The sequence below is a fragment of the Podarcis liolepis genome (assembly GCF_965112155.1).
Source record: "Podarcis liolepis genome assembly, chromosome: 10".
Lineage (NCBI taxonomy): Eukaryota > Metazoa > Chordata > Lepidosauria > Squamata > Lacertidae > Podarcis > Podarcis liolepis.
In genome coordinates, this window is record NC_139562.1 from 26,652,814 (window position 1) to 26,678,172 (window position 25,359).

At 42.9% G+C, this 25,359-nt stretch overlaps 1 protein-coding gene across 1 annotated transcript in view; it reads right to left on the reverse strand.

The window, feature by feature from the left end:
• Window positions 1-25,359, reverse strand: part of LARGE1 (LARGE xylosyl- and glucuronyltransferase 1) — a 317,228-nt gene that overhangs the window by 170,145 nt on the left and 121,724 nt on the right. Inside the window, exon 3 of the mRNA XM_083462155.1 lies at window positions 8,257-8,558. Within this exon, the coding sequence (XP_083318281.1) occupies window positions 8,257-8,558 (302 nt within the window). The remainder of the gene's footprint in view (window positions 1-8,256; window positions 8,559-25,359) is intronic.

Sequence of the window (25,359 nt, forward strand, 5' to 3'; positions counted from 1 at the left end):
GGACACGGGGAAGTGCCATCCTGCTGGAGGGGATGGGGAAGGTAAGAAAAGCTTGTGTTTCCTTTAGCAGCAGCCCTCCAGCCCCCATGAATTTGAAATAGGGTTGCAATAGGGTTGATTCTTGTGAGCAGAATCAAGGCAAGAAGTATCCCATCATGCTGCTGCTCACACAAAGAACCCAGCAAAAATTGCCACCCAGTTTATCTCAACCAAGGAACAAATAAACTAACCACAGGGAAGATACCTCTCAATATTTGATCCCATTGAGAATCATAGATCTGTGGTTTAATTCTAAGCATGCCCCTAGTCTTGTTGTTGTTGTTGTTGTTGTTGTTAAGAAGATTTGAGAGGCTGCCATTTTTAACAGAGAAGTACTCCAGCCAGCCATACTCCAAGCTGATTTTCCCATGTGGCATTCCAGCTGTGTGCTTATGTGGTTAAGTCTGCTTCTTTTTGAGTGAATTTCTAAATGACTTTTGTTTTTAACCACAATTTGAATTGTGGCAGTATTGTCTTTTTTCTTCTTCCCCAAAACCCATATAAACAACAGAGGCCACTGGTGGAGATCTCTGTCCCCAAACTCAGTGATATTTCATGGATTAGTCAGATTCAATATTGAATGCACTCTCCTCCTTAATAATTGTTTTAGCTTTCCTTAACAATTTCTTATACAACACACTGACTCTCACATACACAAAGAAGCAAATAATCACATCAAGGTATGTCCTCTAAGGCCTGAAAAAGAAAACAGAAGAAACATCCCTGTTACTCTTCATTTTAATTACTTTGACATTGTTGTCTTTTTTTGCGGAAACTCGTGTAAACAGCAGAGACAGCTGGTTCAAATCTCACCGGGTGGCCTTGAGAACACGAAGTCCCGCTGAAACGAGACTAAAGGTCCATTTTGTTCATCATCCTGTTCCCAGCAGTGGCTAGCCAGATGCCTGTGGGAAGTCTCAACTAGGGCTTGAAGGCAGCAACTCCCCCCATTGTATATCCCCCAGCAATGCTATACTTCCTTTGCAACACAGTGATTACATTCTATCTCCCATCAATTTCTCTACTCTTTTTATAAACTATCTAAGATAGTGGCTATAATCACTTCTTGGGGCAATCAATTCCATAAGAGAAATGATTCCTTTTGCCTGAACCCACCACCCAACTATTTCATTTGTAACAAATTGTGTAATTTTATGAACTCTAATGCCCTCCCCTAGTCATATTTTTTCTTAAACAAAGACGCATCTAAGAAAATTCTCTGAAATTTCAGGAGCTCTTTTCTGTATCTTTCCCAGTACTAGGATATCCTCCTGAGGCGAAAGAGCTGGAACTATACAAGGTTTCCAGATGAAGACACTCCACAGAAGACATGCCCATTCCTAATAATTCCCCACATTAAATTTGCCTTTTTCAGTGCTGCTGCACACTGAGTTGATATTTTTAAGTGAGCTCTCCATCATGAAACCAGAAGAACTTCCATAGTGAAGGCCTATTCAAATAGTTCATTTAACTCCTCTCTTTTTCAGTTCTCCTTTAATGCTACTGTCGTCTGAAAGGTCCTGCTACCTGTCCAGGTGATTAGCTACTCCAATTTAAAATAAATAAATAAATAATTTTTTTCACATCTTTAGCAATTTTGTCCTCCAGTAAACTCAATCCTCCAAATGGGAATAATAGAATTTTATTGTTGTTGTAAAACCAGATATATGAATCAAAAATTGTTTTTGGAACAAAATTGCTAATGTTGTTAAATTTATTGAATTTTTACTTGAATGGATCATACAACTCAATAGGATAGGGGCAGGGCAATCTAAATATAAAAAGAAGGAATATAACAAGGAGACATGTAAAATCCAACACCACATGCAGGAATGGGAAGCTGGACTTGAGCTGCAACATATAGTAACAAAAGGGAATAGGGATTCTATAGTCAGATGCTCTGTAAGCCATTACCTATAGCATTTCTCAAAATATGATCCTCATAATCTTAAAGAATCTTTATTTTTATTATGATGAAGAGTGCAGAGGCATCCCTTTTCAAACCCCAGAGGGTCTCAATCCCTTGTGTATGCTTCTAAGCAGAAATGTCGCAAAGCCAACTCTGCCACCTCCCTCCCAAGAGTCCACCAAGTTTATCTAGAGTAGAGGAAAAGGGAGGCATGAGTGCTTCAGCTCTGTGTCAGCACTCAATTTTCTACCAAGGAGAGAGGTGAGCTGAGACTCCAGGTCTCTGCTGGGAATGTGACTTTCCACTGATGGAGACCCTTTGTCAGAAACTGATGTAGCAACATCACATTCCTACTTGGGACACTGACTTGGATTCCTAGCTCCCTTGGCAGCAAAGGGCACTCCACTGAGCTGCTTGAACACTGTCTTCCTTCCCATGCCAGTGTGGTGGGTCTGTGGGTGGTGATGGTGGTGGTAACATTTCAGCTGGAAGCTATGCTTATAAATCATATCTATTTCTAACAAGCTGAACAGAGGCACTTGCTTTTTTTGGAGGGGGGGGGTTGCCCCTATCAGATTACTCCTGGTCCTCCCAAACAATGCAATAAGAGGAGGGCTAGTGTTGATTTATCTCTCTGTTTTCTGCTATATCACACAATCCTCCCCTTAACCTCCCTTTTCTGGCCTTAATTCTCCCCTACCTTGAGGGAAAGGAAGCTAAAATAATGTCTTACTATGGATGGGGTGGTGGTGGGGTGGAGTGAAATTGGACCTCTCTTGTAAACACATAACTGGCATTTCCAGTAATAGGATAAATGATGAGAACCCAGAAGGCAAATCTGATAATAAGGATGTTTAAATTAGTCTTACATTCTGTCGCTGAATTACTGTGTGAATCTTTTAAGAGGAAAAAGTTAAAGCTATTTCATTATCAAAATACTGTGTGGTTAAGATAGGTGCATGGTGAGAGCGGCGAAGTTTCATGTTTTACATAACCATTGCCTGGGGCATAACACTAATCCCCTGCTGAGCAAGTAAATTTACTGGTAAAAGTCATTATAATCTGGAAGGCCATCTAATCTAGTCACCCCTTTTAGCCGCTATTCCCTTGTCCAAAATTGGCTGCAGCACATATACCTCTAGGCCTTAAGAGATTCAGCCATCCAAATTTCTGCAGGAGCACAAGAAAGATGGGAGAGAGCTGAAATCATCCTTCAACAACTCAGTGCCTTCTAGGTGTTTTCGACTGCATGCAGCTCCCATCAGCAGATGGGGCTGACGGCCATTGTAGTCCAACGCATTTGGAGGGCACTAGGTTGGAAAAACTGCTTCATGTGCATTTCCTAGTAAAGCAAATAGTAATCTCCTAATCCCACCCCTGCAAAACCCACCCCCATTACTTGAAAATGATCTGCAAGATTTCAAAAGCATGGGAATATCATTATCAAACTGCTGCTGAGGAAAATATGCCCTAAGTGAATTACTTTAACATGACAGTGGAAGAAGATAGTGGAAGGTTTTCTTGCCACTGAATATGACTGCATGTCGAATGCGCTGGACATATTATATACCACAACAGATTTCTGGATTTCACAGATTTTTAGCTTTCACAGACTTTTTTCCATAGCTGTCAACAACAACAGCTTCATGTTTCATCCACCCTCTGCCTACCATATCGAATAATGACGCATCATCATCATCATATTGCAAATCATCTGCCAACAATACCCTTCTTTGTTCTGTGTAGGACAAATGGCAAAGCATATGGGCATCTGATGGGCATAAATCCAACATCAGAAATAGCAATAACCAAAAAACAGCTGGACATTTTAACTTCAGGATACTCAGGATTGACTTTAAGGTGGCTATACTAGAACCAGGAAACATCAAAGGTAGACTACAATTTGAAAACCCTGAATTACAATTCATCAAGAGGTTCAGTGTGGACAGAATAGAAGCAATGGATTTTCCACCACATTACATGTGTTAGGTGGCTTACCAAAGCCAGGATGCCTGTGTCATCAACTACTGTTTGGTTTTTGTGACTGGCCACTTTTAATAACACAATGATCATAGTCTGTAATTTTCTGCATTTCGTATCCTTCTGCTGCAACAGAACACAGCCACCTCTCTGGGAATTACCAAATCCCTGTTCCTTTTCACTGGGTTCTGCTTGCAGAAGACAGATAATCTCTCCAAGTGATGATGTCACATCATGAATTCTCTGTTATTCAATTATTAGAAAAAGTGAATCAAGGGAAAGAAATGGGACTGTTGATTTGGGTGACAAATATCCTGCAACACCTAGTGATGTTTGTAGGTGTGCTAAAATGAGTATATGTGTTCTTTCATTTTCTACTTATTGTCTGGTCTCCTGATTCCTGGGTAGTGGGGGGATGTTAACTGAATTCATTAATGTTAACCCAGGGAACTGATGTCCTTGCCAAGGAAGCGATGACTTCTTAGAATCCCTTGTATCTGATGGGTTTTATTAGGTAGGTGAGGGAATATAATTAGCTATATTTTATCGCCCTACAAACCTATGTGTGTTGGTTAACAGACAAAAGAATCAGACAAAAGAATTACTACTGGCAGTTAAAAGCGCGGGAATGAGCAGAGTTTAAATCTCATCTTAAGCAGTTTAATTGGAAGCAAAGGAATTAGCTGCTAGGCTGATTTCCCACTTTGTTACCTTGTTAGTTAAAGGAACAGGCTACAGACTGAAAAGCAAGTTTAAAGCGTATATTTTACCCGCAGGCAAGCATTTGTCCCTAGCAGCAACAGCATTAAAAGTAAATGCAGGTAAAATACTTGTGTTTATAGCTGGCTGAAGAGGGGGGTGGGGAGAGAAGGAACAGGAAATACTTCTTTTGCTTTTTCCTTCCCAGGAGAGGAGGGGAAATGACATCACACAGAGCCTTCTCTGCCAGTTACATCTCTATGGTCTGAGTCTGCCTATCAGCAATACAGTGCTAAGTCCTTAACCCCTTCACATGCTAACCAGCAAGAATATGCATTGTTAGATTTGACTACCTTTCTCCCACAGTCTCACCTAGGTGAGCATAGGATTTCTCCCTCTTTGATTGCTACAGTTTCAGATCAAACTCATAAAAAGTAGAAAATAAAAAGAGTAGTCTGGATACTACAAAGGCAAATCATCATCATCATCATCATCATCATCATCCTGTATTCTTTTATTGATTTATGTAAAGAATCTATAGACCACCTACCATTTGGGAAATATTGTGGTGGTGTAAAAATTCCCTTGACAAATATGACTCAGAAGACAGTTACCATATAACCCTATGCATGCTTACTGGTAAGCAAGTTCCACCACATTCAGTGAGATTTGTTCTTTGTGAAGTGGGCACAGAAGGCAGATCTAGAACTGCCAAGAGATTTCCTTTCAGTTGTTAAGGTTTGTTGATTGGTTGGAATTGTGTGTGTGTGTGTGTGTGTGTGTGTGTGTGTGTGTGAGAGAGAGAGAGAGAGAGAGAGAGAGAGAGAGAGAGATATATTCTGGCCAGCTGTTCCCATCTGCAGCTTCTCAATAGCTGCTTGCAGCTATTTGCAGAACTTGCCGATACCATTGTTTATTGATTTCTCCTTGGTGTATTCTGTTAAGTGCCCTCAAAAAACTTGGCTTTCTTCTACCCAAGTGAGGTATCACCTCTTCCCAGCTCCTTTTGAAATTGAATGGATATAGTTCGCAAAATGAGAGTGAGTGACAATCACAAATACATCTTCGAAGAAAGAACACAATGGAGTCAGTGATGCTGTGTAACAACCATGAAAACCATTGTCATATTTACCGCTGCGCATCTTTGGGGAAACTGACACATTTTCAAGGTCTAAATGAAGCTGACATGTCTGCTGTATTCAGAGGGTCTTAGAAGGTCTGTGGAGTCTGATAGAGGAGTGAGCTTGCACCCATGTGTTTCCAACTGACTTTGAAGAAAACTAAACAAAATCTGGGGAAAACACACACAAAAGCTTGGGGAAATAACCTGCCTCCCTGATCCCCAAGAGTCCCTCCTTGCTAGCCCCCCAAAAACATCCTCCTCCCTTACCTCTTGTTTTAATTCCAGCACCCAGTATCTCCAACCATTGACCATGCTGACTGGGGTTGATTGGAGTTGCAGTGCAAAATAGCCAGAGGGTGCCATGTTGGGGAAGCGTTTCTAAAGGGGAAGGCGGGGGGAGGATGTTTAGGACAGTGTTTCCCAAACGTTTTTGGGCAACGGCACACCTGTTTACTGAAGAAAAATCTCGCGGCACACCACCATTAAAGCCCCGCCCCGTGACGTCAGCGCGCAGCGTCACGCCGGGAGGGACGCACAAAAGTGAAAGTTTTTTCCCTCGGCAGCTCCTCTCAGCTGCGCTCAATCCGCCTCGGAGCGCAGGAGCGATGCCTCTCTCTGGCTCTCCCTCCGCGCAGGCTGAGGGAGGGAGGGAGGGGCGCGTGTGACCCGTCTCTGCTGGGAGACCAAACCCAGCGAGGCAGAGTCGCGCGGAGGCGCCCAGGCAGCGCTGCCGGCTGCGAGGAGGAGCGCCAGGCAGCAGCAGGAGGCGCGGCCTCTCCTCGCCGCCGCCGCCCCGCCTCTCGCCGCCCGACTCGCCCGCCTCCCTCCAGGCATCTCGCGGCACACCAGCCGATGTCTCACGGCACACTCGTGTGCCGCGGAACACCGGTTGGGAAACACTGGTTTAGGAGACTGAAGTGTTGGCAGGAAGGGTGTTTGGGGACCAAGAAGGGAAACCAGGGATTATTCTCTGCTTGGCAGGTTATTCTAAACCAGAGAAGAATTTAGGGCAGGCATAGGCAAATTCGGCCCTCCAGATGTTTTGGGACTACAACTCCCATCATCCCTAGCTAACAGGACCAGTGGTCAGGGATGATGGGAATTGTAGTCCCAAAACATCTGGAGGGCTGAGTTTGCCTATGCCTGATTTAGGGGCTTTCAAAACCTGCCTCTCATTTAAGGTAGGATTTTGCAAGCCCTCTGAGCCCGACTTGAGGGGATTTTGCTAGCATCCCTCTTCAACAGTATGAGGAGAGGAACCATGCTTGTGAATATGTGCAAGAAATTGAAGATATGGAAATTAGATAGACGAGTTAGGATACCCATGGAAACTGCAGGGAATTATAATAGATTATCTTTCCTGATTTGGGGTCAATGTAATCATTACTTATAGGGTGTTCATAATTTGTACATAACAAGGTACATTCAAATAATTTCTACAACCTTGTAAAACTAGAGACAGTCACATTTAAAGGTAAACTGAGGATAAGTGAAAATGACAGATCAAAACCTGCCTATTGCACCACGCACCCTTGGTAGAATTTACATTGTGATCTTAAAGCAATCAGTGGACCAAGTTTAACAAACTTCCTACTGGACTTTGAAAATTGTGGTGCAACAGCCATTAAATTAGACAATATAATTGATACAAACATCAATGTTGTCCTATGGAACTTGCCGACTTGCCAGCATTTTACTGAGTTGCTGTCCTTGGATATGATGGTACTCTACCAACTCTAACTACAAAATTATTTTATGCCATATAAGCAAATGTCTTTTCTCTTTAATATCACTTTTATTTCCAGTCTTTCTCATATTTTTGTGCACTGCTTCCAACTTTCCTAAATTATATATTACTAAATTACATATCAACAAGCACACAGCATCACCACTGACATGACTTGCTTGCTTCCACAAAAGGAGAAAATATATATGGAATCTAAAAATTATTTGCCAATGGCCCATGTCGTGCGTATAGCACTGAAAGCAGGCCAAGGCCCCAATAAAACCAACCAGTTCTCAACAGAGCAGGGGAAAGGAACCTGTTTGCAACCCGCAATCTTCATTCCTTCATTGGCAACATCTTGGTGGCTGCATGCCAGAAGCTGGTAGAGCCAGACGCAAAAAAAAAAGGGCAATTACAAAATACATTTTAATCCCTATGCAGTTTAGACAGCAGGAATGTGCTACTATATAATCAGTTTCATGTTGGCATGCAAGCCAGAAACTTCTCAGGGGACAGAAAGCTTAGGCAGACAGATGTGACTCTTACCTTTGTACAATAGGTGCATTCCAGCAACCCAGTTAGGGGTCAGAGGTTTCTATACACCGCACCACATCCATCTCCCCACCCTGGTAAGCAGTTCAAGGACCCATTCAAGCCAGACAAAAGCACTCAAAGAAGCTGCAGAGCATCGTCGTCCCTTTCTCACACATGCATCCATGGAAAAGTTGGCCAGCCAAACATTGGGAAGCATGGCCTGAGATGGAAGAACAATCTACCTACCTCACACTTCTCCACTGCTGGCTGTTGTCCGCACTCTGAGCTGTTCCCTGCCACGATGCCAGCCCGTAGACTCTCACTGTCCCCAGTCCCTTCCTCCATGGAGTACGTTTTTGAGTGGTTGCCTCGACGATGGGACAGGCCCCGGCTCTGCACAAGACTGAGCTGCTTGCGAAGTGCCCGGTTTTCCTCTTCCACTTCTCGCATGCGTACCTCCAGGCTCTCTCTTTCACGTTGACTTGTGGCTGTGTAATGAGGGCTGTGGGGCTGAGATTCAATTGGAGACAATGACACTGGCTTTCCATCTAGGATGAAAGGAGGGGGAAAAGAGGCAGTGATACAAAGGACACTTAAAATTTAGGTTTCAAAAAGGAACAGAGAGAACCCTTTTCTGTAATAAGTCCTGAATTGCTAAAAAACAACAACAACACAACTATGCCGATGATTAATCCAATATATCAATTACCATTAGGTCACTGGTGGAAGAAGGGGGTGCAGTCTGCCCCGAGTGTCATCCCTGAGTGGGGGTGGCATCGCTGCCCTGCCCCCCTGGGATGCTCACTGTGGGTGGCACCCCTGTGGGTGGCTAAGCACGTTCCCGTGGGTGACTAGCCCTGTTCCGGATGCACAGCATGTGCGCTGTTCCAGGTGCCAGAGCAGCTAGCTCCACCTCTGCATCAGGTATGTCCTATCTTTCTTGTTATATATGTGATGTAGTTGATGCTTGTTTGATTCTGTCTCAAGACCTTCTGATAATGTAAGACTATAGAAACCATAATAGGCAACCAAGTTCTACTCAGAGCTAGATTAATTAAGATTAATGGACCCAAGTTGGTCCTGTCCACAATTTTCAATAGGTCTCCTCTGAGTACAACTAACATTGGATACAACCTATGTAGGAAGACCAGAAACACATGAGAAACCGCACTCTGGCATCAAACTTAGGTGGCATCACCACCAGAGCATTACTGTCGTTCTTGTCATCTGATCCTGTGCCTGCCATATGCTTTGCTATTGTTGTTGCATTACCAATGTGATGTGGAAGAGACTTGCAACAGAACAACAGTCACACCAATCCTGTAACTCGGGAATCAGGTCAGAGTGGCACCTTCTGTTTTGTTCAGCAGCTAGTTATTCTGCAAATTTAAATGAGTTGCACACAGAATCCATGCCACTTTCTTTGGAAGTGATTGGTCATGGCAAACCCACTTCTCTCTAGCTCCAACACGATAGATTTGTTGTGAGGCCTGGTTACAATCATTGCAATCTCTCTCTGCATCATGGATTTCAATCAAGCAGCTTGTCTGAAACGTAGGAAGGTTTGTAAGTTGAGAGATATCTGTTGCATAGTAACAAAGATGTGCTCTCCCAAGCCCACAGCATGTTCACACTCCTGTCTCAACAACGTCTACCCTGGCTTGGTCATGTCCACAGAATGGAAGATGGCAGGGTCCCCAAGGACCTGCTCCACAGGGAGTTGGGTTCAGGCACCAGGCCAATTGGCAGACCAACTCGGTGCCTGCAAATGTGACATGAAGGTTATAATCCCTTGCAGTGCCTGGAGACAGGCAGTCAAGTTGTGCATTTTTAGCAGTAACCAGAGGAGAAATGACCGCTAGGAGGAGACAGAGATAAGAAACACCATGGTGCATCTGCAGCAGCACAACTGGATGCCTTCATCCGTCCCAGCTGCAATGAAACTTGTCTCTCTCACACCAATCTCTACAACCACAGGAAGTACTGCAACCGTCCAACAGCTTGGCCTCACCCCCAAAGGTGCACTCCTCCATTGTCTTCCAAGACAGACAGGTGCCAACAAAAGAAGTTAGGTCATGTAACAACACACACTAGTGTTGCAAATGCAGAAAACGTAGGATGCTGCTTTGTACTCAATCAGAAGATTGGTCCACTAGCTCACAGTATTGACTCTACTGCTTGGCAGCAGCTCTTGGAAGCTTTACTAGAAGAGTCTGTCCCAGCCCTACCTGAAGATGCTAGGGATTGGATCCAGATATTGAACTTTCCGCATCCAAAGGATGTGCTCTTCCAGTGACCTATGACCTCTCCTCCAAACTTAACAGCATTGTAGAGTTTAACAACAAGGAGCATCTCAGCAATGAAAGTGGTCAGGAGGTTTAAGCAAAACACTATACAAGACCAGGAAAAACATTTTGTCCACATCCAGTTTTGGTGTCTGGGTATTACAATATGGAGCTTGGGGTGGGAGACTCTTGTAATACACTACTGATGCGACTGTGTAGACAATTATAGAAAATAGGAGAATAGAATAACTTTGCACATGTTTCCAATCCCCAAGTTCTTTCCTATATTTTCCACAGGGCTTTTTTTCAGCCGGAACACTCCAGAACTTAGTTTCAGCACCTCCTCTGAGAGTTCTGGTATACCCCGGACGGATGGACTGGGAGTTGGTGCAGCATGCATTTTCAGCGCTTCTTAAGGCAGCATTTCTTTTTCTAGAAAAAAGCACTGTTTCCCCCCATAATCTTTATTTCTGATATTATCGGTGAGCTATTCTATTATTAATGGCTCTGATACATCTACTGCCAGAAAGCAGTTGTGTAACACCAATGTGTTAGGCTCTATCAGATATGTAGCCATTACCAAGTATTTTAGTAGTTATGAACAGCTGCTAAAACCACAGTGATGTGTGTGGGCATGCAAAACAACTGGTGGTGATAGAACTGTTCTAGATAAACAACTGAGTACTATTAATGCTATATTACCACAGTTATTAAGGAAGACTATTTACAGCGGACATTTATTATTATCGCTAGTGGTAATCTTACTGCAGTGGTTCACATGAAGTTATAAATACCCAACTTTACTCCCAGAAAGCACATCCATATCCAATGAAGGGGAAAAAACACAAAACAGTGGTGCTGTTTGAAGTACACAAGTATCATTTTCCAGAGGGTTCCAAGCCACCCTCTTTTTTCCATAGTTACGCAGGGCAGAGAAACAGACTTTCTATTTTATGTTTGGCTTTATTTGTGACAGGAGTAGAAACAAGTAACCCACAGGCCGCATGAAAACCCAGTTTCCCCCCTCTTTTTCTTTTCATTTAAAGGAAAGAATGCCTTATGCTTCATATCCCCATCTTTGTTTTCATCTACGCCTGCCTACCCACCTACCCCTCACATGATTTCTAAAACCAATTTATAATGTCTGAGTAGCTGACTCTTTTAAGAATTCAAGAATAAAGATAAAACAAAATAAATAAATGCCACATACCCAACTGGAATGGCAGTTTCGCACCCACCTTTTCCAAACAAACATAATTCAGTCTCAGGCTGCTATGGAATGCAAATTATGTGTTGTTTTAGGAGAGCCAAAATTCTCATGACCCTACATGAATATGTTTAGCAACTCAAATCCAAATATTTCTTCTGGGAGTGTATGGGCTACATGTTATACAAGTAAGGTGGTCCTTTCTTTGGACAGCACATTCAAGTTCTTTCACTCTGGGGCTGACCCTCTTCGGTCATAAGGGTACAGGTGCCAGGAAAGTGAAGCAAAGTGAAGTTACGCTTCACTTTGTAACAGAACATGAAGCAGAGGTAGACAACCTATGGCCCTCCACTTTTTTCATGGTGGCCCCCAAGCCACCAAAGAAGAAGAAATGTCTGTCTGTCAGAAAGGCATTCATGTGCACGTTGGCCAAGCACAGAGCTAGGATGGTCCTTCAAAATAGTATGGTTCCCTAACCTCATATAGAGGAGTCCTTTAGAATGCCACTCTAGGACCCATCTTCTGTGGTTTAGCATCCAGACCACTTCTGGACAGTTCTGTGTACTGGGAATCAATTGCTGCTTTACTGAAGGCAGATAACTGGTGGAGGCAGGCTAGCAGATTTCTTTTTTGGGGGGAGAGGGTGCCACAGTGAGTGAGTGCTCTTGAGTCGGGGGAGGGGAAGGGAGGAATGAAGGAGAAAGGGAGAGAAAGAGGGAGAGAAGGCTTACCTGTTGGTAAACTTTATGCTCACCTCCATTTCTGAGATATTTTAAACAAACTGTTAATTGTTAATATTGTGTTGCAGTGATATTATGATTTCTCCTGTTTATAGATAATGTACAGTACTACTACATTTAGACCGTTTACATTGAGCACCAATGTATTTGTGGAAAATGTGTGAAATAAACAAACTGACTATTACTATGATTAGAAAAGAGAAAAGGGATGCCACCCTGGTGTGTGTGTTGGCCCCACACACTGACAGTATGAAGCCCCCAGCCACATTTACCCTAAAGAAATGTGGACAAAAGTCCCCAAAATATTCTCCATCCCTGGTCTTAGAGGGACAGTCAACCCAGAATTTACAATCAGATAAGAAAATTAAACTAAGTTTGTGTGGCATGTGTATATACATCTTTCTATCTATACAAAGATATATGAATTACAGTAACTTCTAAACAGACATGCTGGCGGATTCAAAGGAACCAACTAATTTCACCACACTCTGCTTGAACATTTGGGCCAAAAAGAAACTCAAATTCCAAGGCAAACAGATATATCCAGAACTTTTTATTAATCCTAAACCAACTGCTTGGTAGAAATATGTGGTAAAAATTTAATATAAATAAAAGAGTCCCTAAAAAAATAGGGTAAGCAAATAGTGGATGCTCAAAAAGGCAAGATAATACCTGCACATCTGTATTCAGTCTAATATGTTTCACACCCAGTGGGGGTGGGGAAAATTTGGAAGAAAAACCCCAAAATGAAACAAAAGGGAAGAGGTATTTTTCCTAATGAAATGTGTTATGTGTTATGATGCACACACACACACTAGTAATACAAGAATATTAACACAAAACACATTTCATAAGTACAGAACATAAGGAGCTTAAAAATAAAGCAAGAATAGAACAGAATGTGTTGAGCTGCAGGAAAAATGCTCAGTATATATTTTTTTCAATTCTGAATTTGTTGGCTGCTGCTTTGGCTGTCTATAGACACCTGGCTTTACAAACTGCTCAGATGGATGTCAGCTGCTGGGATGAGGCTGTTTTTGCTAACCATTTGGTGTTTCAATGCCTGCATCTCCACACAGCAATCGCAGTGCATGCTAAGAAACTCATTCCCACACCCACTGAGAATTTTTATACCGACGTGTCCTACTGTAAGTTTTTAAGTTGCTCCGAGGTAGCATCAGCTGGAATTAGAGAATGCTGCCTGATGAGCTGTTTTGACAGCAGCCGATAGGACTGCTGAATGAAGCTGAGCAATTTTCTCCAGATGTCTGCACTGTAAACAAGGCATCTTCTAATTCTGAAATGAGTGAAACCTCTGAAAATGCTTACAGAATGAAGGAAGTTTTAAGAGAATAGTATAATGAATCTGGAAAAATGGTACCTCAAGAACATTTTGAACACAGTGAGCAACTGCCACATGTGCAGGTTCAAATCTCCTTGCCTTGATGAAACCAGTGACAGCAACAGTGAAGTGTAAGGTAGCATGAAGGTACTTTGCTGTCACTATAAATTGGACTAACAGCAATTTTTTTCAGCATGGATCGCACCAACAAACAGGTGACTATTTTGGGCTGCTGCAAAGTCAAGTTCCAATTCAGCAAAGCGTTGAAGGAAATGATCCGGTTTGAAAAACTGTAACAAATTCTGGGGAAGCTTTTTTATAAGTGAAAAGTTATTGAATTGCTCACTTGATTTGTGAACCATCTTACTTCAGCCTACTTAGGTATCCATTTATGCATCACTAAAAAAGAGGAAATTTATAATAAAAAGAGGAGACATTGATTTGCATGAACTTTGTACCTAGTGATTTATAAGTATAGATGCAAATTTAGAAATTACAATAATGATTAAAAAAGAAGGAAAATAAATTTCTACAATGGTTTTAATTTAACAATCCAAGGTTTGTTGTTGTTGTTGTTGCTGCTGCTGCTGCTTTTTGAAATGAATGAATGGAGATGTCACTTCCAAATGTCCTGTTTATTGAGGATTCACCCTGACTTGTTTGCACAAAGTTTGCAGGGAGATTATATAATATTCACTGTTTATTGAACAGTCATTTGGATTTGTTTGCAGGGAACTTACAAAGTATCATGTCAAGCAACTATTATCCTACACTTTCCCGTGTGTTTCCCCATCACTTTCCTTACTGTAATAATAATAATAATAATAATAATAATAATAATAATAATAATAATAATTTTTTAATTTATATCCCACCCTCCCCAGCCGAAGCCGGGCTCAGGGCGGCTAACAACAATCAAATAATCAAACAATCGAATAATCCAACATTCTAAAAATATTTCATTATAAAAATTAATTAAAATCAAATTGATGGCAACCGTTAAGCAAAATTCTGTGCAGGTTGCCAGAGGAGGGAGTCAGGCTGCTCCCTGACCAAAGGCCTGGTGGAACAATTCTGTCTTGCAGGCCCTGTGGAAAGATGTCAGGTCCCGCAGTGCCCTAGTCTCTTGTGACAGAGCGTTCCACCAGATTGGAGCCGCAGCCGAGAAAGCCCTGGCTCTAGTTGAGGCCAGCCTAACCTCTCTGTGGCCTGGGACCTTCAGGATATTTTTATTTGCAGACCGTAGGTTTCTCTGTGGGGCATACCAGGAGAGGTGGTCCCGTAGGTACGAGGGTCTTTGGCCGTATAGGGCTTTAAAGGTTTAAAACCAGCACCTTAAACCTGATCCTGTACTCCACTGGGAGCCAGTGCAGCTGGTATAGTACCGGATGAATGTGATCTCGCAGCGAAGAGCCCATAAGGCCCCATAAGACCCCATAAGGAGTCTCGCAGCGGCATTCTGCACTTGCTGGAGTTTCTCAAGGGCAGCCCCACGTAGAGTGAGTTACAATAATCCAGTCTGGAGGTGACTGTCGCGTGGATCATAGTGGCTACGCCAGGGCGAGAGAGATAAGGGGCCAACTGCTTAGCTTGGCGGAGATGAAAAAATGCCACCTTTGTTATAGCTGTAATCTGCGCCTCCATAGAGAGGGAGGTATCGAAGATTACACCCAAACTCTTAAGGGATGGTGCTGGCACTAACTGCACCCCTGCAAGAGATGAGAGTTGCCCCCCCTATCCCATATCGTCCCGTCCCAGCCAGAGGACCTCTGTCTTCGAAGGATTTAACTTCAACTGGCTCCCACATAACCATCCAGCCACAGCTTCCAGACATCTGGTCAGTGTGTCTGGGGCCAAGTCAGGATGGCCATCCATCAACAGATAGAGTTGGGTGTCATCGGCATACTGATGGCAACCCAGCCCAAAACTCTGGACAAGCTGGGCGAGGGGGCGCATAAAGATGTTAAAAAGCAACGGGGAGAGTATCGCACCCTGAGGCACTCCACACACCAAGGAGTGGCGCGATGACAATTCCCCCCCAAGCGCCACCCTCTGTCCCGACCAGAGAGAAACGAGCGCAGCCATTGAAGGACTGTGCCCTGGATCCCCACGTTGGCAAGGCGGTGGTCCAGGAGTTCGTGATCAACCATGTCGAAGGCTGCTGACAGATCTAGAAGAATCAGCAGCCCCGACCCGCCTCGATCCAGCTGCCTGCTGAGATCATCTGTTAGGGCGACCAGAGCCGTCTCGGTCCCATGACCAGCGCGGAAGCCGGACTGGAATGGATCCAGAGCCGATGTTTCATCCAGAAACCTACCAAGCTGTGCAGCAACCGCTCTCTCAATCACCTTACCCAGGAATGGAAGATTTGAAACCGGGCGGTAATTGGATAGATCTAAGGGATCTAATGATGTTTTCTTTAAGAGTGGGCGCACCACTGCCTCCTTCAGTTCCCCTGGGAATATCCCGGTGCCAAGGGACAAATTGATGATATCCCCCAGGGGGGCCTGCACCTCATCTGGACACGCTCTAATCAGCCATGAAGGGCACGGGTCAAGAGGACAGTTGGGCTTTCCAGCTCGGAGGAGTCTGTCCACATCGGCTGGAGATATCCGGTCAAAGTGGTCCAATACTGGACCCGAGGACAGTCGAGGGGGCCTCCAGTTCCTTTATTGTATCCAAATTGGCAGGGAGATCATGGCGGAGCAACAGGACCTTCTCCGCAAAAAAGCTCGCAAATGCCTCAGAGCTGTGTGTCAGATTGTTATTTAAATTTGGCTGTCCTTCAAGGGACGTTAAAGACCTAATTATACTAAATAATTGCACCGGGCGAGAGCTAGCGGATGCAATGGAGGCTGAGAAGTAAGACTTCTTAGCGGCCTTCACTGCCATCTCATAGGTTTTCATAAAAACCCTATAAGATGTTCTTGAGGCTCCGTCACGGGCACCCCGCCATACTCGCTCTAGCCGTCTGAGGTCCCGCTTCATTTTCCGAAGCTCCTCGGTAAACCAGGGAGCCCAGTTTCTGCAGGGTCGCAGAGGGCGCTTAGGTGCGATCTCATCGATGGCTGCCAGGAGCTGGATATTCCAGCCCTCAACAAGCTCAGTCAATGAGTCGCCAGGGGGAGCAAGGTCCCGCAAGGCTTGACGGAATCTATCAGGGACCATCAGCCTCTGAAAGTCCAATTTCCCCCTGAATTGGATTTTGTCTACATATTCTAAGTATATAAGCAGAGACTTATCTCCCATCTTAGTGATGTGGTACTTAGCACCAAGACTGGAGATGAAACATCTCCAAGCCTGATGTCATATGGTGTGAAATAGGTGTGCTTTGCCCAAAATAGGAGGTAAATGCCACATTTGCTTACAGTAGATGCTAAATCTACCTGCTTGTCTATAAATGAAAACCAAGGAGAAGTGGCCAGCTAGTTAACAGGACAGTCTTCTGCATGCCTATTTAAAACTGTCACACAAAGTTCCTCTCAGGTAAATGGAATATGGAGCTACAAATGATTTGCACTGTTATTTTCTCAGCCTTCCATGAAGCTACTGCCTTTTTACTTTTGTCCCCAATCTTTCTCCTGCAACCCACTTTATATGACCTAGGGAAATGTACAACTCTGCCGAAAAGAGAAGTCTTTAAAAGAAACATTTTCCTCCTCCATTGCCCTTTTTGCAGAGAGTGGAGTCAAAAGAAAACAACATTTTATCAGGCTAAGCAGTGAGTGAAAAATAAGATTTTATCGGAGGCTTGGCTTGACAAAGATAACATGCTATCAAGAGGGGAGGCTTGGCAAAGATAACACATTATCAATATCAGGAGCGAAGCTTGGGGGAAATAGTGTGTTAATACCTATTAGGTTCTAAATCAACCATCTGTGCTCTTGATGAATTATTTTCTCAAACTCCAGCTACTGCAAAAACATTCCCTGCTCCCAGCACTTTAGGCCTCAGATAACACTTAGCGGGATGGGGATTGTGGGGAACAAAGATGGGAATATCTTTTCCAGATAAAATGAGATTTTCCAGCTCTTATACCCTGTTAGATCCCCGTTACCTTTGCTCCTCTAGCTTTTCCTGTACCCAAAGATATCTGGTGCCCTCAAAAGATACCTCACTTTCTCCTTGCTGCCCCATATCTTTGGAACGTCATCTTAGAACACCTGCATGATACTACCTCTCTTATTTCATGCAAATCTTTCCTGAAAACCCTGAGAAGTTTAATTTTCAATCCGTGCTCCACACTCTTAAACATGGATAACAGCTTCAGTTTCTATTCATTTCTTTCTTAAATGCCCCAAGCAAGCACTTGCTAACATGAATTTGTGGTACAACAACCTTGGAGTTGGGGGCACTCCCTGCTGCTGTCATGTCTGGCGGAGAAACAAGACAGACCATTGCCAGAAGAGTAAAAGGAAATTTGGTAAATTCACAAATGCATGCCTCAGATATGTTAAAATCATGATGCAGTAAATATCAATGGGTGAAAAAAGGCTAACTCAGCAACCAGATGTGGTTAATTCAGATTCTCTTGCTGAATAGTCTCAGCTGCTCATCAGCAGAAGACTCCAGCTGCTAATTATTGAGTTAAACTTTTGAGCAGTATTTGCCTATGTAAAAGGATTCTTTCCCCTGCTGACGCAACTATGGAGACTGGAATTTGTGTTCCGATTGTGCAGCACTGATTTTTCAGGGACAAAGGTGGCATGGTGAGCTTTGCGTTTCTCTTTCAGTACAATGAATGAAGGGATGTTAACAATTCAACAAATACAGCTATTCTTTCTCAGACATACATACACATAAGCAGATGTAAAAACTCATCTGCTTGTACCTTGGAATTAAGACATGTATTTTATTGAAATCATTCTTCTAAGAAATCACACACACAGTAAATGTTAGGTGGATATGTTCTCTGGAAGCATTTTCAAAGCTGAAATAATACGTCCACATGAATGGAGTTTTATCTTCATCACCCTATCCTCCCAACTGTTGTACTATATAGAATCAGAGGGGTGCAGGAGGGATTGTAGGCTAGTCCATCTAGATGCCCAAATCTAGGAAATATGCAGGTAATCCAGAGCAAGTGTGCTCCAAACAGATGGCTGTCCAGTCCAGTCTCTGCTTGAAGATCTCCGGCAAGAGAAAACCACCACCTCTTAATAATAATAATAATAATAATAATAATAATAATAATAATATATTATTTATACCCTGCCCATCTGGCTGAGTTTCCCCAGCCACTCTGGGCGGCTCCCAATCAAATGTTAAAAACAGTACAGCGTTACATATTAAAAACTTCCCTGAACAGGGCTGCCTTAAGATGTCTTAGGTAACTGGTTGGTTCCACTAACAACTGGAGGGCACCGTGTTGGAGTAAACTGATCAAAATGTTTCTTCTAATGTTCAACCAACCAAAACCTTAAGTCCAACATATCTCGTCCTGCCTTCTGTAGTAACAAAGAACAAATCCTTGCCCTCTTCTGTGTGACAACCCTCAAGTTATTTATTAAAGTAGTATAATGACTTGCCAGTCTTCTCTTCTTCAGGCTAAACACATTCAGTTCCACAACTCTTTCGTTCTTTATTACCTTCTTCGAAATATGCCCCAGTTTGCATGCATTGTTTTTAAAGTATGGTACCTAGAAATAGACACAGTACTCCAGATGAAGTCTGATTAGTGTAGAATGAACTTTTACTTTTCATGACTTGGATGTTTAAGGGGCTTCTGCATTTGTTGTTTACAATGAGTCAATGTTCAACTGGGACATCTGTAAGAAGCATGTGCTTACCTGCCATTGTCTACATTAACTTTTGCCAACCTGGTGCCCTTCAGATGCACTGGACTATACAAATTCCATCAGCACCAGGCTGCCAGAACAACTAAGCCAATGCATCTGGAGGGCACAACTGTATTGGCTGAAAAAAAATGGGAGTTGTAGTCCAACATCTCTGGGAAGCACCAGGTTAAGAAAGGCTGGTCCATGTATTGCCAACTGCAGAATATGACGTAGAGCAGGGATGTGGAAGAGTTAGTAAGTCCATTCCCCCTGCCCCATATTTTTTACTCTCTCTCTTTTTTAGAAGATTTCCATTCATACTTTTAGTTCTGCAGGGATGTAAAAAGGCATGGATTTCTGTTCTGACTCATATTTCGCTGATGTCTCTTCCAGACACTGGACGAATAAGCGAACTTTGGCAATTTCTGGTCCCATTTGTCAGAATTCTCTGACATTCCTAGCAGTGGCACATGTTCATTAGGTGAGCCACAATGAGAAACAAAAAAAGGGGGAGGGGAGCACAATCTGTTAGAAGCAGAGATTATAGCAGCCTTTTGGTGAAAATGTGGCTATGATAATGTTGCCTGTGCTTTTCGTTTAATAAGACTTAGGAGGAGCATGGAGAGTAAACTACTACACAGAGGCTGCTTCATTATCTAAGAGTAAATGCAAGCAAATAATCTAAATCTGATGAGGTACTAGAATGAGTTAATTATTAAATTGTACTGTGCGCAATTAGAACAACAACAACACATCCAAAGGAAGCGGCACTGCATGTAAAATATAGTAACTTGTTTGTTTGCAAATTCCCATCACGCCTGCGGGTCTAGCTGCAGATGTGATTGTGTGCATGCAACACGGACAACACAAACTAAGTTCCCAGGAACACATATTCTCCAAGATGTGCAATAGAGGCTACAGCCGAGGATGGATTTCTGACGCAAATATGGAAGTTCTGTGAATGCTTGTACAGGTGTGCATCAGCATATGAATAAATAGGATGCTCTGGAGAGGCAATAATTCATAAAGCCTGGTGGGATTGATGAAGAGGAATCGCCAGGCCCTAAAACTAGGCTGACAGTGCCATAGCAGCACTGGAGTATTTCTCCCTAGGCATCAATACATCTGCTGTCAGACTTGGGTGCAGCTGCTGCTTATAAAACTCTAGCAGCCCCCATAGAAAGAGAATTCTATTTCCCCCCCAGTACCTGTCTCAATTTTCAGGTAAATAAATACCGGATATTTTTACATATCAATTCACCTATATTTTGTAGCTAGCCTATGAAATGAAGCTACTGTTGGCTAACACCTGGAAACCAACATATGGTTGTACTTCTGTTGCAGTTCACAAGGCAGCAACACTGAGAGATAACCAAGAAGCAGCAGGAACATCTTTGAAACATATAGCTCTAGCGCCCAGAATTAGCTGCTTGCTTTTATCCAGTCACTCCAGAAATGTGCAAGCCTAGGCAGAGTTGACCTAAACAATGTGTTAAGCTGCAAGGGTGATAAAGGCATTTAAAGCCAAGGGAAGAGAAGAAGGTGTCAAGATTCTTGGCTCTAAGGCCCCTAAAAGAGGAGAAATCTCCGAGATGGCCAAACTGAGGAAGAGTCAATAAATGTACACACATGCAAAGATTGTACATGCATTTTGGATAAGAACAAGGCAAGGGTCTCATCTCTGCACTCTGGGTAGGATTGTGTGTACTTCAAACCCCAAACATTAAGTTTCCGCACCCAAACAATTTAAAAAACCAAACCCACCCAACAAAAAGAATACTTCTGCAACCCGTATACATTAAGCAAAATAGGAAAGCTTACATGATTCCTCTTACTTTGCATAGTTTCCTCTGCACTTTTTGTCACTTTCTTGTTGTTGTTTTGGTCACGAGGTATAGGTAAAACACTGACTTTACCGCCATCCCTTTTAACACTGGAAATCTTACATTGCCACCTCTGTGCCCTCTGCACAGATGAAATAAATTCCATCTATTTGCAGCCAGCACCTATAAGCACCTAGAAACTTGCTTTCAACAACAACAAAAAAGGAAATTCTATAGAAGAGAAAAATATTCTGACACGGTCCTGGCTTTTAGGGGGGATGACAGATGTGAAACCTCTGCTTCAGCTCATCTGTTTGTAGTATATTATATCCAAATCGCTGTCATTTGGATCTCCGGAACACAAAAATCAGGCTAAAGAAAGATCTGGGCACCACTGATGTGGATGTACATTATCAGCAGTTGAACAGAAGCATCAGTGACTCTCTCGCCCGTGATTTCTACTAACAATACAGCATCCACACTGGACCTCTGAAATGCTCTTGGATGCCTTGTACAACATCATCTTCCCCCTTTTAATATATTACATATGCATGATGCACACTGGCTATTGTCAAGTTGGTTTATTAAACAAACACCTGTGATATTCCAGGGATGAAACAGCAGTAAATGAGATATTAATAGATTCCTAGTGCTTGGAGCTTTCTATTCTCCCCTTGCTTTCCCAGAATTTTTGATTCAGTGCACCTGCTATTAAAGTCACTTCAGTCCTACAAAGCAGGGAAAGGAAAAATGCAAAATAATGGCATATTCAGAATACATGATGACTGATCTCTGTTATGACACTTATTTTCACTTGTGAGGAGAGACAAGCGACTCATGAATTAGCTCCTCTCTCCCTCCCTCTTTCCATCTCCTTTTCAGGAGGTGGAAAAAAAGAAGAAACCCTAACAAATCCTCTTCTAGCAAATGCAGCAAAGAGCCTCAGAAGGAGAAAGTGAAAATCATTTTGCTGCTGTGATGCAAGCAGACCTTGTTTGCTCGGTCTTTTCCCAATTCCGAAGCAAAAGATTGAAAGGCTATTTTTTAAAGACTTAAGGAAAAATTAATGGCAGCATGTGCTATCTTAAAATTAACTGGATTAATTTCCTCATACAAAAATATAGGGTGCAACTACAATTTGAACACTGTATACTGGTACCTCAGGTTAAGAACTTAATTCGTTCTGGAGGTCCGTTCTTAACCTGAAACTGTTCTTAACCTGAGGTACCACTTTAGCTAATGAGGCCTCCCACTGCCGCCATGCGATTTCTGTTCTCATCCTAAAGTAAAGTTCTTAACCCGAGGTACTACTTCCGGGTTAGCGGAGTCTGTAACCTGAAGCGTTTGTAACCCGAGGTACCACTGTATACAATTTCTGGTCACTGCACCTCCAAAATGATAATGTAGGAAGGATATATTTGGGGATTTTAAGTTTCATTTGGGGGGAAAATAAGTCAGGCAGAACATCACAGATAGAGGTGCATAAGACTGTGCATGATGCAGAGAAACCGGACAGAGAGAAGCCTGTCTCCTACTTTCGTAAGACTAGAACCAATAAAGCTAAATGTTGGGAGATTCAAGACAGGTAGAAGGAAGAGCTTCTTCACACAGCGCTATGGAATCCAGTCCAGCAAGTGGCAGTAATGGTCACCTGCTTGGATTGCTTTAAAACAGGATTAGACCAATTCAAGGAAAATAAGACTATTAATGGCTGCTAGTCATAATAATTATATATATATATAACCTCCAGCTTCAGAGGTAGGATACCTCTGAATATCAGTTGCTGGGGAACTTGAATGGGAAAGTTCTAATGAATTCATCCTGCTAGTGGACTTGCCAGGGGAATCGAGTTGGCCACTGTGAGAACAGAATGACAGACTAGATAAACCTTTGATCTGATCCAGCAGGGTTCTTCTCGTGTGTGTGTGTGAATATGTTAATAACTTCTGTTATCACAACCTTCCTCAGTACAGGCTATTTCTCACAAAATAAAAATGAACAAGGCAGACCTAATTTTTGTTTAATGAGGGGGGAAATTGTTGAACCCAATAAATTGTTTCCATAAAATATTCCTGCTACCATAAGCAGCTGGAGGGTGCTGGGAAGAACATTAATACAGTAGTAACTTGAATAAGATTATATATCTGTTGTCTGGTTCAGACATGCCTGTAATGTTTAATTCAGGTAAATTTGCAATGAAGGCTGCTCAGCTTAGACAAGGTCATGTGGCCACCTTCAATATTTAAGATTCTATTTTTTTATTCTGTTTTATTTACTGTATAGGTCAACTTTTTATTTTTATGTATATATCTTACATATCATAGACTCATAGAATTATAGAGGCAGAAGGGACCCCAAAGGTCCAGCCCCCTGCAATGCAGAAAACTCAACTAAACCATCCATGACAGATGGCAAGTCAACTTCTGCTTAAATACCTCCAATGAAGGAGAGTCCACCACCTCCTGAGGGAGACTGTTCCACTGTTGAACCGCTCTTACTGTCAGAAAGTTCTTCCTGGTGTTTAGTTGGAATCTTCTTTCCTGCAACTTGAAGCCATTGGTTCAAGGCCTGCCCTCCGGAGCAGAAAACAAGCTTGCTCCATCTTCCATGTAACAACCCTTTAGATATTTGAAGATGGCTTTCGTAGCTCCTCTCTGTCTCCTCTTTTCCAGTCTAAACATACCCAATTGCTTGCTATATGTCAAAGGCTGTGTCTGGCAGTATCGTTTGTAACCACATGAATCAGAAGGACAGGGTGGTGGTCATTGGACACTAGGCAATTTTTCTGTCACATTGTGAATCTTTGCTCCTGAAGTTAGGACACGTCTAGGGAAATCCTGTTATATCTGTACTTGCTACCCTTGTCCTCCTCAGCAGGGAGTCACCTATCTCCACCACATGTCTGTTCCTTCTTTGGGAAGTGGCAGGAATCATTCTGTACACTGAACCTTCCACAGCCACCTCAGTGTGCTCTGAGATCTGCAGCTGCTGTCCTTGCTCCTCTGGGGCAGAATTGGTATCTAAGGTGAGGGCATGGAACTGATTTTGCGGCTCCAGTGACACAGCATGGCTCCTTACAGTCCTGCTTCTGTGTGTCATGTACCTCCAGGAGCACATCTCCTGGAAAGGATGATCTTCTTCCTCTCTAGGGGCACGCACCCTTCAATGCTGTTCCAGGGCAGTTCACTCTGCTCTAGTGAGAAATTCCTAATCTTGGCCAATAGCTTGAAGTATGGATAGGTGGGCCTCCAGTTACTGCACCTTTTCTTCCAGCAAGGCAACCAGCTTGCACTTGCTGCAGGTGTAGCTTGCACATTCTCAGGCAGGAAGACAAACACAGCACAGGTGCTACAAGTCACTGCAGCAGCTCCCTCACTATCGATCTCTTGGTCCAATGTACACGGTGAGACAACAGTCCAGGCCTCCCCCTCAAATGCCACCACTAAACACCCCTGCAAACACCAACTCTTTGCAAGTCCACAAGCTCCCAGAGACTGCAATCAGCTAAATATAATGGTTGCTGGCTGCTAACTCCTCCCCCAACTCATTTTCTTGTTTAGCCTGATCTCCTCTCAGCAGTAGCCCACCCCCTTCAGAACCTGTGCTCTAGCACAGCACACAGCCACACCCACAAACAAACTCACAATCAGGCCTCCAAACAGCTCATATAAGCAACCAGCCAAAAGACACAAGCTCAGTCTCCTCCACCAATCCCTAGCATACTCCCTTGTTTCCAAGTCCTGGTCATAAACTCCCAGTTCGATTGTTTCTCTTTGGCTATAACCTTTCTTTGGCTGCTTTATTAATAAATTTGTATTTGAATTATGGCAAAAGCTTTTGTGGACCAGATTCCTCTTCAAGCTTTTGCCATGATAAATTTGTTAAGTCTTTAAGGTCCCAATGAGAGACTCTTCCCCCCCACCTCTTTTGCTGTAACAGGCTAACACAGTTACCAATCTACAACATTTAATCAATTATGGTAATTTTATTAAAACTCAATTTCTTTTGAGGGTAAAAGAAGAAGAAAGGAATAGAAAGTAATAGAGATTAAACTTGTTCTGATGAAAAAGCAGAATTATGGAAATTTGTTCTCCTCACTACACAGGATCATTATATTCCACTTAAATATATCCATATGGGAATTTTATGAAAATAAGGACTTCATGGTAAGAGTA